At 41.0% G+C, this 17,500-nt stretch overlaps 1 protein-coding gene across 1 annotated transcript in view; it reads left to right on the top strand.

Moving 5' to 3' along the window:
* The window catches only part of LOC132165059 (uncharacterized), a 34,834-nt gene extending 19,869 nt beyond the window's left edge, over positions 1-14,965 (top strand). Inside the window, exons 4-9 of the mRNA XM_059575565.1 lie at positions 839-1,169; positions 2,143-2,322; positions 6,800-6,880; positions 13,384-13,602; positions 13,810-13,952; positions 14,926-14,965. Of these exons, the coding sequence (XP_059431548.1) occupies positions 839-1,169; positions 2,143-2,322; positions 6,800-6,880; positions 13,384-13,602; positions 13,810-13,952; positions 14,926-14,950 (979 nt within the window). The 3' untranslated portion in view covers positions 14,951-14,965. The remainder of the gene's footprint in view (positions 1-838; positions 1,170-2,142; positions 2,323-6,799; positions 6,881-13,383; positions 13,603-13,809; positions 13,953-14,925) is intronic.
* The last annotated feature ends 2,535 nt before the right edge of the window (positions 14,966-17,500 follow it).

Raw genomic sequence — 17,500 nt, 5'->3', positions numbered from 1 at the left:
AACTCTTCTTAGTTGAGAAAGTTTATAGGGAGTAGCATGCATGAACTAAATGTACAAGAAAGAATCAATTTGTGAATTTTAATGTACAATGTATTATAAATTGCAGCATTAATACATCACATATTGCTCAATGGAAGAGCACGGATTGGTCTCATTCCTGATAGAAAAGGAAAAAAAAAAAAAAAGTAAATAAATAAAAAGAAGCATTTACTTCTTGGATGCTTGATTTAATGTGCAAGTTGAACATGTAGGCTCTAATATTTCCTGCATTTATTTCAAGTATAGTTCCACAGTGTTTTTCATCTCATCATGGAATTTGAAATTCATCATCAAATAAAATCTTTTTCTGTTTCCCTCTAGATGTAATATACTTTTACATGCTCAATATATATTCACGTTAAAGTTTTTCTTCTTCCTCTCTCTGAAATTTGTAGCAGCTTTTAAATTTACTCACCTTGGCAGACATGAACATAACTTATCAGCACAATGAAAATAAATATCATCTATTGGACAAGAGGGCTCTAATATTTCTAGTTACTTAACCCAAAAAGGCCAATGTTTTTTTTTTGACCAAATGGTGTCTTGTTCCCACCATAAGTAAGAGATGGATGGTGAGATCAGTAAGTCAAGGGTTCAATCTTGTGTGGGATGTGGGATTTATATCTACATAATAAAAGAGAAATGCTGCGTAACTAAATAAATAAATGATAATCACTATTCAAATTTATTTGTTTTCCATTAATTGCCCAATTTTATTAGTATACTCTTGCCTTGCATATATTTGTCGAATGTTTGTTCGTTCCTTCTGGTAACTGTTGGTCTTTGCTTTGTTTTCCAGCACTCCAAACCTTTCTATTAGAGAGGCTATGGTGACAGACATCTTATTAGGAAAGAACGACAGTGTGGAAGGCGTCTGCACATTTTTTGGGATGAAGTTCTATGCTCCTTCTGTTATACTGACAACAGGCACTTTTATGAGTGGTAAAATTTGGGTTGGTAGAACTTCTATGCCTGCAGGAAGGGCTGGTGAGTCAGCATCACATGGACTTACTGAGAACTTGCAGCACCTTGGATTTGAAATTGATCGGCTAAAAACTGGAACCCCAGCACGTGTGGATTGTCGTACTGTAGACTTTTCTGGATTGGAAGCCCAGCATGGAGATGAAGAGGTCCTTCCATTTACTCCCATATGTAGGTTCTGTTGAAGTATCCAACCCAAAGGTTTAAACTAGTAGGTGGAGAGGTCCAACAACTACACATATCAATAACCAAGCACACACCCAACTGATGTGAGATTTTCTAACTTTTCCTCTCATGTCTAGGCCTAATAGAAACTGAAACCATGAACAGGCAAACTGGACTCTATACCATGTTAAGGCGTCCAACCCAAAAGCTTAAGTTGGCGGAGAGGCTTAACAAGTACATATACCATAACAAACATACATCAAACCAATGTGGGATTTTTTATCACCCCATGTCATGTCCAGGTCCAATAGAAACCAAACTTAAGACAAATGGCCCAATGAACCAATTGAAACTGAAATAAATGTAGAAAGGCTTGGTATTTGGAGTCTAAAAACAAACAAACCGGGTTTTGATACCATGTTAGAGCTTCGAACCCAAAATGTAAGCTAATGGTTGGAGAGACCCAACAAGTACAGGTACCCATAACCCAGTACATACATCCAACTGATGTGGGATTTCTTAATAAGTCGAATAGATAAAGTTATGCTAGGTGCAAGTTTTCTGGTCATGCTTTGCAATTTTATTTGTGCAACCAATTCATTAGTGTGTAGGTCATATGTCATTATATACCTTGGCTGGAGATTGCAATACACTCACCATGTTAATGTAATGTATTAAAGGTAGTCAATTGACTAGATTCATAACTCTGTTCACCACATCACTGTCTGGGCAGAAACCAGAATGTTTCATAGGTTTTCCTGCTTGACTGGGCAGACTACCTCTTACTGGACTTAAGGTCATGAAGCAGTATTCTGCATATTACTAGCTCCTAGGATTTTATCTCTCTCATATTGGATGAAGAATAACCTGTGATTAGCTTTTGATTTAAATAGTGAATGTTGATGACTGATAAATATGCTTGATATCCATGTCTTTAATGTGAGTTATCATTAACAGGTCAGCTGGTTTAGCTTTGATCCTGATTTTCATATTGAAAGGGAGCAAATGTGCTGCTATCTAACACGTACCACGGCGAAAACACACCAGCTAATTAAAGAGAATTTGCATGAAACTCCCACGTATGGAGGATGGGTTGAAGCTAAGGGACCCAGATACTGCCCTTCAATTGAAGATAAGGTAAGGCTGGTAGTTTATGTTCCTTTTTTCTTGCGTACCTCATTTTTGTGTTCTGATACCTTATTTTGTTATTCACTTCAAGTTCTAACTCAACTAATATCGCAAAAGGAATGATCGGCTGCTCCAATGCTGGAGTAGATTTTGTATGAATATCAACAGACACAGAATCCCTTTTCAATTGTCATTGCTATTATGTCCCTTTTGCTATTGGCATTTCATATGATACATTTTGTTACTTTATTAAAGTTACTCTTTTTTTGGGTTCCAAATCCATTATGTGATGTAATGAAACATGATTTTCCTATTGTATGAGATATATACTTTGATTCTCAATACATTGTGCTGTGAGAAGTGAAGCATGATTAAGATATACACGTATCATTTGTTGAACTAATTCCCGATACCATCATTTGCTATATTTTCAAATTCTATACAATATTGGTTATTTCTGTTAATGGACATTAAAGAACTTCAATAAAGGATCCAAAATGTATTATATTCTTACTCTTCATCTGATTCTTGTGTTAGAGAATGAAGATAGTCATTCTTATCTAAGTATTACTGTTATTTTAGAAATGTAAATGTCATTACTGCTTTCCAAGAATCTGTATTAAAACCATATATTTGTAGGTTCCACATTTTCTTTTCACCCAATTCACTATTTCTAGAGGCATAAATCTCTATAGATATGTGTACTCCAATAATAGGAGCCTCATATGTGAATTTTCCTCTTTTCTATTCTCATTTTCTCTCTTTCATTCTCCCTGTCGGAGGGGCATGTGCAGGCCACTACTTTTTAGTGCTAGTGTGTTGGTTCCCTTCGTTTTTTTAGCTTCTCTATGTCTTGGTTGGTTTTATGGATATTTGAGAAGATGTTTTCGACGTTGTCTGAGAAGGGAAGATCCATTAGTCCTTGTTTAGAAATAAAGTCTGAAAAATCCATCATGGCCGAATCCAAATAGGCTTTACCTGATCTTTCGCTAGGGAACCGAGTGACATTAAAATCACCCCCAATACACCACGGCATGTCCCACCAGCTAATAACACCCGCTAACTCCTCCGAAAGGAGCCTTCTATCCCTATTGAGGTTCGGACCATAAACCCCAGCAAAAGCCCAAACAAAACGATCCCCAATGTTTTTGAAAGACACCGCCAGAGTGTACGCCCCACACAAACATCAACCTTCTCCACCACCCTGTTATCCCACATAATCAGAATGCCACCCGAAGCCCCTCTAGAATCCAAACAACACCAATCCACATGACTCCGCCCCCATAAACTACGAATAATATTGTGAGACATACCCTGGATCTTGGTTTCTTGAAGACAAACTATATGAGCCTTCCAATCTCTGAGCAAATTACTCACCCTCAAACACTTATCCCTCTTGTTCAACCCTCTCACATTCCAAGACAAAATGCTTAGCTTCATAAGGCTACTCCATGCCCCCTCCCCTTTCCTCTTGCCATAGCTAGAGTTTGAACATCTAGCGTCATAATTCACCGAGCACTCTAAATTTCTAACCTCCCTCTTGCCCTTAGTGCTGCTGCTTGTATTCATAACCATCGCATTATTCCTTCGTTCCTCTTTCAAAAAAGTTAAAAGAGCTAACAATTGCAGCTTATGACCCGTGTACGAAATTCCCACAATCGGATAAATCTCGTTAGCACATTGAATAACCCAATCTGAGTATCCCGACGCACCCCCTGCAGTGGGACCGTACGTATTCAAAGGAATAGGCACATCAACCTCACAAGGTACCTGGGCTTCATCTCGTGACTCAGCCTCCCTATCATTCTCTCCCCCAGGCTGTTCAGCATCACACAACTCCACCACTTTTGAACCCCCTAATGCAGCCGCCCTGTCATACTTCCCACCAGACTGGCCAATCCCAATAGAAAATTTTCGTTCCTGGGGAATGCCCAGTCCCTCACCACCCTGAACATCTTCCTGATACCCAACAACAAGAGACCAAGGCGCCACATCACTAACCTTGATCACTGGCGATGAAGTTTCTGAACTTGCTTGAAGTGCAACCTCCTCCCCATTGCACTGTGACACTGCCTCTTGCGGAAATAGGGACTCATTGGCCTTAAAACGCGAACCCATCCCACAAAAATCCTTCCTGGACACGGCTACCCCTGGATCGACAGTGGGAACAACCGGCGATGACTTCTCCGACGAAGTTTGTGTTCCCCTGGCCAACAGCAACAACCTCGGTGGGTTCTGAGAAACTCCGGCACCTCCTAATGAAACCCCACTACCGGGACTAGCTCCAGATGTGTCGACGAGAGATGCACAAACTATGGCTGGAAGTTCCGTGCCTATCGGCGACGCCCTAGGGTCGCCGGCCGTAAATCGCGAACCCAACCCACGAGCATCCTTCTCGGACACGGCTACACCTGGGTTGACCGTGGGAGCAACCGTTGATGACTTCCTCTTCGTCGAAGTCTGCATTCCCCTGGCCAAAAGCATCAACCTCGGTGAGCTCTGAGGATCTCCGGCACCACCTAAAGACACCCCATCGCCGGAACAAGCGTCAGATGTATCGACGAGAGAAGCACGAACGGTGGCGGGTGGTTTCGAGACTGTCGGCGATGCCCCAGAGTCGCCGGCACCTCCTTTCGACGCCCCTAGATCGCCGATCCAACCCTCCCGCCAAACCATCGACGACCCACTTGTGCGTTTCGGGTGAGAGGGATGCCTTCTTATTCCAGTGGGTCCATAAGAGCTAAAGCCCTGGCCCATACTGAGTCCCACCCCGGCCACCTTCCTCTTTACCTTGAAACCTCTCGTGGACCGTGGGCCTACCCTACCAGCCCACTCCTTCTCCTTCTGACCACTTCTCACCTTAGCGCCTTGAACTAATGCAGGGCCCTTTGTGGGCCTTGGACCTTGCACAGCCGCACCATCCTTCCCCGCCAGCTCTGTTTCTCGCCTTACAGATTGGGCTACACTGGTGCACCTGCCTTCCTGCCTGGGCCCACTCTCCTCCAGCTTTTTTATAGCCATTTCCAAACTCTGCAGACCCGCGTCAATCTTCCCTCTCAGTCTCCTTAACGTCTCTCTGCAATTACGGAGTTCAATACCTACTCCAGTATGGGTCTGCGCCTGACACTCAGAAATCTTCCGTCCCATCAGGTCTTGCCCAGTACCATCACTCAACGCCTGCTCTCTCACCCGCGTTTGAAGGTCACTTGCCGGAGCCCTCGCCTTATTCTCTTCTATCTCCCTGAAATTCTCCAACTCCGACTGTCGCAATTTCTCGCCCTCCTGACCGCTAGGTTGCCTCGCCGGATTTTGGATTATCGGCCTTGGCTTCGGACCTGGTTTTCCTGTGCGTAAAGCCTGAGGGATTAATGTTGTGGACGACTCCTTTAACCGTCTCGGCACTCGGGCCACAGGCCTTGAATATGGACCAAATTGTTCTTCTGCCGAATTAACTGACTGGGCCAACACATCGGCGTAGCTCCTCCTAACCTTTCCCTCCTGAACCTTCTTCTCTTCCTTGGTACCACGAAGTGACGAGTTGGCTAAACGCACTTCTGAAATGAAGCGTCGCCAACCTTGCCCAAAGCGCCCTTCTGGGATGAGAACTGAACCACACCTTCTCCTCCCATCAAATTTCTCAAGCGTCAGGAAGCATCCATGCCTATTTGAACGTTGCTGCACAATGAACCGCGGATAACCCGCTCTGGATTGGTCCCAGAAAACCTCTGAATCCTCCACTGCCACTAGAACCTCCATTTTGCGAACTAACCACTCTAGCTCATCCTTCTGAATGAAAATGGACCTTTGCTTCCCTTTGCTTCTCTCGAAAATCCTCACCCTCGCTGCCCCTGCCTTCACTACCAACTCAAATTCCTTCGCCTCTACTGACCAACTTCTCCCTCTCGAAATTTTGTTGTAACTACTCAGTTTCTCCTTGCTTTTGTCCTTCAACTCAACCATGTAGAAATACCAGAGTTATAAAAATACCAGCTTTTTCTTCCTCTAGCTTTTTCTTCTCCACTCTCCTCCAGCTTTTTCTTCTTATTTATGACAACATCTTAAATATAGTTTAAAAATACCAGAGTTTATGTTTTTAGTAGTCAAAATTCCAGAGTTTTTCATATGAAAAATCTCAGTTTAGTCCTGGATCATCAAGAATAAAAATGTTATAAAGATTAATGAAGATGTCCTTGCTATTTCGGTGCAGTCACGAGCATGGGGGAAATATAGGCATATCTTGATCTTCTAATAAAACTTATATTTTGAGAGGGAAGCAAAGCAAAAAATTCCTTGGGGTGAATAATCATGAACTTTTAAGTTCACCTACATGCCAGAGGCTAATATGATTAATAAGGACAAGATTCTCTTACAATCTGCCAAAGCCTAAAACCCATATTTAAAATGGTATTGCTCCTGCATTATGTTTCTTATAAGTATAGATAGATGATTTGCTAATAATATTTACTTTGTTCTTTATACATATTAGATTGTCAGATTTCAAGACAAAGAGTCCCATCAGATATTTCTTGAACCAGAGGGCCGAACTGTGCCAGAGCTTTATGTCCAGGTGCGCCAGCATATCAGTTATTATTTTTTATTTTTTACTATTGTTTGAATGGAAAGGCAATATATATAGCGACCTTTTTTCGTTCTTATTCAAAGCTATAGAAAATGAAATGAAGGAACAAAATTAATTTACGAAGGATAACATGTGCAAAGGCTTCATTGCCAATTTATCTCGTACCTTGGCACAGTTTTGGTAGTCTTTGAAAGAACATCAACAAAACAACAACAGTAATAATAATAAATCCATGTGAGGTGGCTATGTAGTTGTCAACAACAAAGCTGATGTCAAGACCACACCCTTTGTCTTTTTCTCTTTTTTGGCTTCTGTGAGAGGTAGTATACCAGCATAATATGGTCCAAATAATGACAATGACAGGAGAGTGCTTCTGGATGAATTGGCTGGGATTATGAGCTGGTGGGAGAAGCCATGGTATTGGGGCAAATTTTAATGCTATTCGATATCCAAGTAAAAGATCTAGAGATACTCATCATTCTCCAGCCATGATGGAGTTTTCAGATTTCATATTTTACCAGAGTCCTATGGACATACCACTTGTCGGTGGAAAAATTATGTGGTCTAATAATCGTTAGAATCAATGTTGGTCAAGAATTGATAGGTTTCTTCTTTCTCTTAATTGGGAAACAGTTTCCTGATGTAATTCAAAGGAGACTTCTTAGACTATTGTCCAATCATTTTGCATTATTGTTCAATTGCTGGTTGTGGATCTGACAAAGCTGATTGGAACGACTTGGTCAAGGGCTTTGTTATCGAAAAGGTAGTGGAAGCTCTTTACCCTCCCCACAATGATGGCTCTGTGGGGTTTCGAGTAGGAGAAGTCAGTATGGAATGTGAGAGGGTTGAATGCCCTCAAAAAAAGGTTACGAATAAGGGGGCTCTTGAAAGAATGGAAAGCGGATATAGTGTGTTTGATTGAGACTAAGATGGAGGTTTTGTCCCGGGAGGTGATTCATAGTCTTTGGGGAGGTCAACATGTAGGGTGGAAGCACAAAGGTTCAAATGGTTTGTCGGGAGGGATGTTAATGATGTGGGATAGGAGGGTAGTGGAGTGTAAGGAGGAGTGGGTGGGGCATTTCACTTTGGCTTGTTCTTTTCTAAATGTGGAGGACAATTGGGTTTGGGCGTTTGGGGGGGTGTATGGGCCAAATGAGGAAGGAGAGAGAAGGGATCTTTGGGAAGAGTTGGCTGGTTTAATGAGTGTGTGGGAGGTCCCTTGGTGCTTGGGTGGGGATTTCAATATTGTACGCTTTTCAAGTCCACATATTTTCATCATAGTCTTTGGATTATTAAGCTTCATAATCCAAAGACTATGAATCACCTCCCGGGACAAAACCTCCATCTTAGTCTCAATCAAACACACTATATCCGCTTTCCATTCTTTCAAGAGCCCCCTTATTCGTAACCTTTTTTTGAGGGCATTCAACCCTCTCACATTCCATACTACAATGTTAAGCTTCATAATCCAAAGACTATGATGAAAATATGTGGCTTAAAGCAGAGGGTTTTGTGGAGAAGGTCTCTTCTTGGTGGGGGACGTATTCGTTTGAGGGTTTACCTAGTTATGTGCTTGCTAATAAATTGAAATCACTTAAAGTGGACTTGAAAAAATGGAATGAGGAGGTGTTTGGGGATATTGGGAGGAAGAAGAAGGAGTTGTTGGGAGGTATTGAAGAGTTGGATGAGGTGGCAGAGTCGAGAGGTTTAGGTCAGGAGGAGAAGATTCGGAAGGCAGACTTGGTGAAAGAATTGGAGAACACCTTGCTATGTGAGGAAATTCATTGGAGACAAAAATCGAGAGCTTTGTGGCTCAAGGAGGGGGACCGAAATACTCGTTTCTTCCACAAGATGGCTAATTCTCATCGTAGGGGCAATCGGGTAGAAGTGCTTCGTATAAATGGGGAATTATCCGAGGATCCAGTTGTAATAAAAGATCACATAGTTCAGTACTATCAAGGTTTATACTCGGAACAATGCACTTGGCGTCCGAGAATGGATAACCAGCCCTTTTTGTCTATTGATGAGGAGGACAATAGGTGGTTAGAAAGAGATTTTGAGGAAAAGGAGGTGTGGGAGGTGGTTAAGGGCATGGATGGTGATAAGGCCCCGGGTCCAGATGGCTTTTCTATGGCTTTTTTTCAAGCTTGTTGGGGGGTTATTAAACAAGATGTTATGGCGGTCTTTGCTGAATTCTACCGAAGACGTCATCTGGTGAAGAGTTTGAATGCAACTTTTATTTCCTTGATTCCGAAGAAGGCGGAAGCGGTGGAGATGAAGGACTTTAGGCCTATCAGTTTGGTGGGAGGGGTGTATAAAATTGTTTCTAAGGTGCTTGCCAATAGGATGAAAACTGTTTTGGGAAAGGTTATTTCCTATTCTCAAAATGCTTTTATCGGGGGGCGGCAAATCCTAGATTCCATTCTCATTGCCAATGAATGCGTGGATAGTCGCATGAAATCAGGATTGCCGGGTATTCTGTGTAAATTGGATTTGGAAAAGGCCTATGACCATGTCAATTGGGATTTTGTTTTGTATTTGCTGCATAGGTGTGGTTTTGGAGAGAGGTGGAGGGCGTGGATAGAGTGGTGTATTAAGTCGGTAAGATTCTCCATCCTTGTGAATGGTTCTCCGGAAGGCTTCTTCAATAGTTCGAGGGGAATCCGGCAAGGGGATCCTCTTTCTCCTTTGTTGTTTGTGCTAGTGATGGAGGCTTTGAGCAAAATGGTGAATACGACGGTAGAACAAGGCCTCTTGACTGGGTTCTCGGTGGGAAATAGGGTGTTATCGGAGCTGATGGTCTCTCACTCTTTATTTGCGGATGATACTTTGATATTTTGTGAAGCGTCCATTGAGCAAGTCCGGTATGTACGTCTCATCCTCTTATGTTTTGAAGCTGTATCGGGTTTGAGAGTGAATTTGGGAAAATCAAAGATTGTGGCTATTGGAGAGGTGGAGAATATGGGGGTTTTAGCTAGTATCCTTGGGTGTAGTGTTGCCGAGTTACCTATGAAGTATTTGGGTCTCCCTCTTGGGGCGTCGTACAAGGATACGGTTATGTGGAATGAAGTGATTGAAAAGTTGGAGCGCCAGATGGCGGGTTGGAAGAGGATGTATCTCTCTAAAGGAGGTCGCCTAACTCTTATTAAGAGCACTTTGGCTAATCTTCCGACTTACTTTTTGTCTCTGTTTCCGCTTCCTATAAGTGTAGCTAAAAGGATTGAGAAAGTCCAAAGAGATTTCTTGTGGGGAGGAATGGGTGAGGAGTCTAAGATGCATCTTGTAAGTTGGAATCAAGTGTGTCGTCCCCTTCGCTATGGTGGCCTTGGCATTCGGAAGTTACACCTTTTTAATCAAGCTCTCTTGGGGAAATGGCTTTGGAGATATGCGAATGAGAGTGAGGCTCTTTGGAGTAAGGTTATCAAAGCTAAATATGAAGACAAGGAAGGTGGGTGGTGCACTAAGGAGGTGTCGGGTGCCCATGGTGTGGGCCTATGGAAGCACATTCGTCAAGGTTGGAATCTTTTTGCCAAAGAGATTCGTTTCGAGGTGGGGGAGGGTTCGAAAGTTCGTTTTTGGCATGATATTTGGTGTGGGGAGAGTCCCTTGAAGCAAACTTTTCCGTCCTTATTTAATATCGCCAGACACAAAGAAGCTTGGGTGAAGGATAATTTTACTTGGAGGAGTGGGAGAGTTGAATGGAATGTCATTTTTGTTCGGCCCGTCCAAGATTGGGAGATGGATATGGTTTCTCCTTTCTTTGATCGGTTGTATTCTTGCAAGATTTCCATAGGAGTGGCAGATCGTATGTGCTGGATTTCATCTAAGAAAGGAAAGTTTGAGGTTAAGTCGCTCTACAAGGCTTTGTCCCAATCCAGTCAAGAGGTGTTTCCTTGGAAAAGCATTTGGCGCACTAAAGCTCCTATGCGAGTGGCTTTTTTTGGGTGGACAGCGGCTCTAGGCAAAATCTTGACACATGATAATTTGCGTAAGAGGAATATAGTGGTTATGGAGTGGTGTTGTATGTGCAAGAAGTCCGGAGAGACAGTCGATCATCTTCTTCTACATTGTGAGCTCGCTAGTGCTCTATGGCATTCGATTTTTAGTCGGTTTGGCTTGCATTGGGTCATGCCTTGCAGGGTGAGAGCTTTGTTCGAGAGTTGGTGGTCGGGAGGACGATCCCGGAGCGCAGTTGTGTGGAAGATGATCCCTCTGTGTCTTATGTGGTGTATATGGAATGAAAGAAATGCTAGATGTTTTGATAATTCCACTAGGACTATAGAGGAATTGACCCATTTTTTCCTCTTTACTCTTTACTCTTGGACGGCCGCTTGGCTAGCTCCTATAGAGATTAGCTTTTCTGATTTTCTTTTTCATTTCTCTCCCTCTTAGGCGCTCTCTTTTTATACCGCCCGTGTAAATGGGTTGCGCCCCTTTGCGCCTTTGCTTTATAATACATTTACTTATCAAAAAAAAAAAAGAAGTCAGTATTTTAAGTTTGAGAATATGCAGTTGAAGTTAGAGGTCGTTGTGGATCAAGCGGAAATATGGTGGAAGTCATTCAATTTTCAGGGTTCCCCTAGCATTATGTTGGCATGTAAATTGAGAGCTCTAAAAATGGACTTGAAAAAATGGAATGAAGAGATCTTTGGTAATGTTGGGAAGAGGAGAAGGAGTTAGTGGATGGTATTCAAGAGCTGGATATTATTGTAGTAGGTAGATTGTTGATTTAGGGGGAAAGGAAGAGAAAAGAGGATTATTCTAGGGATTTGGAGAGGCTGATTCTTTATGGAGAAGTGAGTTGGAGGCAGACATCTAGGGCGCTTTAGAATCTACGCTCTTCGCAAGCAATCTAAGAGGCAAGGGGAACCGAACCCGCTTCCGTGCCTGGACCCAAGGAAACACGCCACACGCCTTATTTCGGCTCTCCACTTTTAAGTTGGTAATGTGTCTGGGCTGAGGCTTTAGCTTTCAAGCCCGGAGACGATGAAGATTGGGCCCTCCCTTTATGTGAGGCCTTCAATTTCAAAAATACAATGGGCTTAAAAGAAATGGGTCTCAAGCCCACTCTGGCACCAGAGGCCAAAGGAGAAGCCTCCACGCCCAAACTCTTAGGTCCGATCTTAAGGCTTTGGGCTGATTAACAAACAGGCAAAGGACCCCCTCAATGGGGTTGGGCTTCAAATCCACATCTCCACCCTTCACAAAGCCTTCTCTGCTAAAACCACCTAGAGGCTTACAGGAAAGTTGTATCTTCAACCCATTGCCGTAAGAGACCTGGAAAACGGGTAGAGCTTTACGCAACTCTAGTATGCAACTCCTCCAGCCCCTCCTTTCTGGAATAATAGTAAAAGCTCTCCTTCTGCCACCTCTGTATTCTGTGAGGGCCAGATAACGTTTGTGGGTATGGAACATCTTTGTGTGTTAAAAGCTTCACTCCCAACTCTTGATGTTTTAACGAAATCTATCAGGCCATACCCTTGTAACAGAGATTCCATAGTACCCACCAACCACACTATGCTAATCTTGCCCAAAAAGACTGCTCGAGAGACGCCCATACACTTTTCGACAATTTGTAAGACCTATGAGCCCACTGCTGCTGGAAAGTCGAAAACCTTTGATTCGACTCATAACATACTTGAGTACCCCATGTCAGAAAACCAGAAAAGAGAACTTAGGTCGGGACGAGAGAGAGAGAGAGAGAGCACTAACTTGCGCTTCATATGTTGGGAAGAGATGCAACTCTGATAAAATACTCAGGCTGCTCCAATTGCAATTTTCATTGGTGCCAAGATTTCTAACAGTGGTACAAAATGGGGAACTAGAATCCTTGGTTTTGTTTCTTCAGAATACTTTTCACTACCTAAGTTCATCTGGAGGGTGAGGATAAAATGATTTGGATTCTAGCAGCTTAGAGGTTAAGAGCATTATTAGGAATTAAAGCCAGGGGATGGCAGCTTATTTCCTTGGAAAAGTGATAGGGAAAGTCAAAACTCTACCAAGTGTAGCATTTTACACTTGGAAACAGCATTGTGGAAGATCCTTGGGATAAATAATTTGAGAAAGAGTGGAATAATCATTGTGGACTTTCTTGCATATATAAATCAAATGATAAGACAATAAATCATCTACTTCTTCCTTGCAACATCGTTAAGGAGATGAAGACTCTTACATTTTGCCTTATTGCGCTTTTCCAATAAAATTTAGTACTTACAGAGAATTAGAAAGTGCCTAAAGGTTGTACTCTTATCCTCTATTGTATAGTCTAGCTTTGTGTCTGTGGTAACTGATTACTAGTAAGAATTCTGGAGATTCATCTTGTTGCATTAGCTGCCGTTTTACAGTTGAACTCTTTATCAACTGTACAATCAAATTATATTCTGAGGGGAGTCTTAAGAAGATTACGTCTAATCTTCTTTATCATATGTTTTCTAATGTACAAGCATGTTTTTGACATTTTTCCCTTTAACTGCTCTTTTCTTTCGTGACAGGGGTTCTCGACTGGGTTACCAGAGAGGCTACAGTTACCACTCTTAAGAACTTTACCTGGACTTGAAAATTGTTCAATGCTGAGGCCTGCTTATGCTGTAGAATATGATTATTTGCCTGCTCATCAATGCTCTAGGGCTCTTATGACAAAGAAGATTGCTGGACTTTTCTTCTCTGGACAGATAAATGGAACCACAGGCTATGAAGAGGCTGCAGCACAGGTAATTATATTCTTATTATTTGTTCTGAGAACTAGAGAAACATTATCTGGTGTTGTTCTTGATTTATTTTATACTCTTGGCGCATGAAAAGATATTGTGTAGTGGGTAGTGGGTTTTGCCTTGGTGGAGACAGAACTTTACGCTTGTTGGCAATATAGGCAGTTTGTGCATCTAAGAAGCCTTCTCTCTTCTTTTTTACTCCTGTAGGGCATCATTTCTGGTATCAATGCTGCCAGACATTCAGAGGGTAAGCCCCTCATTGTTCTTGAGAGGGAGAGCAGTTACATAGGGACATTGATTGATGATCTGGTCACTAAGGATCTTCGAGAGCCTTACCGAATGTTGACAAGGTAATTCGCAAAAAATATCTTTTAGGAAACTATTGTTATATTATTTCTATCTATCAACAATTTTTATATTTGGGAATCAACTCTTGATGAGATAGTAATTTCTAATGTTTGAATAGAAAAGGGGAAAATGCAGTTTACCCCCTTGAAGTTTTAGGGGTTTTTCAATTTTAACCCCAAAGTTCAAAAATTGGCAATCTACCCCCCTGAAGTTTCAAAAATTGGCAATTTAAACCCTCCGTTTAATTTTTTCGTCAAAATGGACGGAAATATATGAAATTACATCATTGCCCTCAGGCTTTTTTAAAAAAATTTCCGTCCAATTTAACGGAAAAATTAAATGGAAGGTTTAAATTGAAAATTTTGAAACTTCAGGGGGTAGATTGCCAATTTTTGAACTTTGAGGTTAAAATTGAAAAACTCCTGAAACTTCAGGGGGGTAAACTGCATTTTCCCCAATAGAAAACTTGACAATATTTATAACATAAGTTAGTCATTTGGAATTATAGAAAAATAAATAAATAAATAAACCTCATTTGGATGAACTCATAAGAATTAAATTTCTCCGTCTTATCTACATTAAGATTGTGATGAACTGTTAAGAGATTTGGAATGTGATAGTCCTGATTCTGTTTGACTGTCAGTTTATCTGATAATATGTTTCCAACATGATCCTTAAGCAAATATTGTGCTTTTTATGTTTTTAGAGTGAAATTAACCGTCAAGTCACAGCCCAATGGTTTTTGGACCAAATGACATTATTTCCCTTATAAGGTATGGAGGGTTAGGTCATTGTTTCAATCCCACGTGTGTATGAGTGGTGTATTCACCTATCAGAAAAAGAAAAAGAAAGAAAAAAAGTTGTGGTATTACCATGTAAATGCAAGTCCTTGCATGTCCAGGAAAATGACATTTAGTATCCTAATATATTTTTTCATGCCTGACATTTTGCATTTGTGTGTCCGTCACATCACAGGCCATTTTACAGATTTCATATCTGAAACATCCTTGTGGAGGGGGGCTAGAAATCATCTAAACCAAAACATCTTAGTTCTCCTTGAGGCTTCAGAATTAAGATACAAGAATGTCACATGACAGAAATAATAAGTAGAATGCTCACTCAAAGCATGTTGACCTTGCATGTTCCTGGCGTGACTGTTTATATTTTAACCACTTGTGTACATGAAGTGTGTGTGTGCATTGTCATCTTATTCATGAAATTTAATGATATTAATTGTTTTTTTTTTTCCATCCTCTTAGCCGCTCAGAACACCGGTTGCTGCTTCGATCAGATAATGCTGATAGCCGTCTCACTCCATTGGGACGTGAAATTGGTTTGATAGATGATAGACGCTGGAAACTATACCAGGATAAGCAAGCTCACATTTCAGAGGAAAAGAAGCGGTTGAAAACTGTCCGGATTTCAGGTTTGTATCTTTTTTCATCTTTCTTGATTTTTTTTTTCTTCCAGTATCTTTCATTCACCACTGAGAAAAGAAAGGAAAGTAGTCTAAAAATTCTTTTTTTCTATCATTTGGTTTGCAATAGATGTTAGAGTGAATATATGAATATTTGAAGAATAATATGTAATTTCCTAATAGTATAGGGAGTAATCTGCAAGCCTTCTAGAGGAAGCCAAGGTGTCCTAGTGAGCTGTCCCCTATAGCTGTGCAGAATATTCCTGTAATTGGCTTATCTATTTAATGGACAAAGGAGGAGGAATGAGCTATGTTCAATTAGCACCATTCTTCTTCAACCGCATTTCATTTCATTACATAGTATCAGAGCATTGCAATAATCGTATATGGTAAATACATTGTACATTGTGTTCACTTCTATATTTTTTATTCCCTTTTTTGTTCAACAAGGCAAATAAATAAACATGCTTTGTTCTTTCGCGCTTTGGGGTTGGAGGGACTAGTGTCGGTGTCACCATCAACATAGCCATGTTGGTTGAATGGCGCGGTCGTTGACACAGTTTCCCTCACCAAGGATGTGAGAATGATGCTTCACCGCTCCTCGTATGTGCCCTGATAAGCTAAATGAATCAGGGTAGTTGTGTGGTGTTGGTACTGGTGACCTCTGTTTGGCATTCTGGTGGTTGCAGTCGATGTCGGATACGTTTGCTGTAATGGCCGGAGAAGCACTTGGTGACCACTGTTTGGTCTTTCGGTGTGGCTTCTAGTTATTGGTCAAGGATTTTTATGGTTGTTACTCGCAGTTTAGCCTAGCCAACATTCCGGCAATGGTTGTTGGCTACATCTATGGCCACCGGTGAAAGATTGATGAATGTTGCTGTTTGGTTGCGGGATATCTCTTAAAAATACAGCGAAAAAACCCAAGAAAAAGCATCATGAAAGTATAGCAACAGATTTTGCAAAACAAAAATTTGCTTAGGTATAAGAGCCATACCTAGAATTGGCTAGGCTAGGTGATGGGGGTGATGTGATTCCTTTTGCTCCAAACTCAATCCACGCGTGTAGACTAGGGTTTCTAAACCTTCTTCTCAATTTTATAATGAGAGCAAGAATGTCGGCTTGAATGCCTACACAAGACGCCTTTAAATAGGCTTGTGTTTCCAAGTGGATGTATGACTAAGTTTCCTTGTCAAAGACTTGAAAAACCTAAATACTCTCACCAATATACACGGCCACAAGGGTTCTCGTTGTGTAATTAGGTAAAGCCCAATAAGGGATTATAATAAACTTGAGAATGGTCCTAAAGGTACTTATCCAAAAAAAGAAAAAAAGAATGGTCCTAATTAAAAGGAAAATAAAAATTAGCTCTAAGAGGCCTAGGACACTTATCATCTCATGACTTGTCCTACGTTACTATTAATTACAATTCATTGCACTAAAAAATTGTAATTGTAGTCTAGTATTTATTTTGATTAATCAGAACTCCCATTAACATCTTATAATTGCAATTGACCTCTCCATGAAAATCCATAATCGAATTAAAGTCATAAAATAAACTATCACTTTATTTCACTCTCTCTTAATCCTTGAGTACTCAATTGAATCTCTTGATTGTTCTTGTACTCTAGAAATCATATTGCATTTAGGGTCCGTTTGGGATTGTGGTTTTAATAAGTGCAATTTTAAAAATTGCGTTTTTGATATCGCTACTTTTTAAAATTGCAAAGGCGTTTGATAAACATGTTAAAAAGTACTTTTTTATTAAATATTTGTTATGCGAAATCGTGATTTGGTTTAAATTCACACTTTTTTCAAATAAGCAGCCCCTAACCTATTTATAGAAATCGCATATTTTTTTTCCTATTTTAGATTAAGTGCTTTTTAAATCGCAATGCCAAATACCTTATGTTTTGCGATATCTTTTAAAAACGTAGATTATTCTTGCGAAATCACAATCCCAAACACACCCTTAGTGCATTTAATTTTAATAACTCCTTACTAGTATTATCTTTTGGTCTGCGGGATTCTCTCTCTCTCTCTCTCTCTCTCTCATCCATTCCCGCCTGTGTCGGCGCGTGGGTGGCGCGTGAGAGATGATTGGTGCTAGTCTTAGGCTGTGTCATGGCTGGTTCG

Source organism: Corylus avellana, chromosome ca11 (genome assembly GCF_901000735.1).
Source record: "Corylus avellana chromosome ca11, CavTom2PMs-1.0".
NCBI classification, from domain to species: Eukaryota; Viridiplantae; Streptophyta; class Magnoliopsida; order Fagales; family Betulaceae; genus Corylus; species Corylus avellana.
Note: the sequence above shows the minus strand (reverse complement) of the source record. Positions and strands in the feature narration are given on the sequence as shown.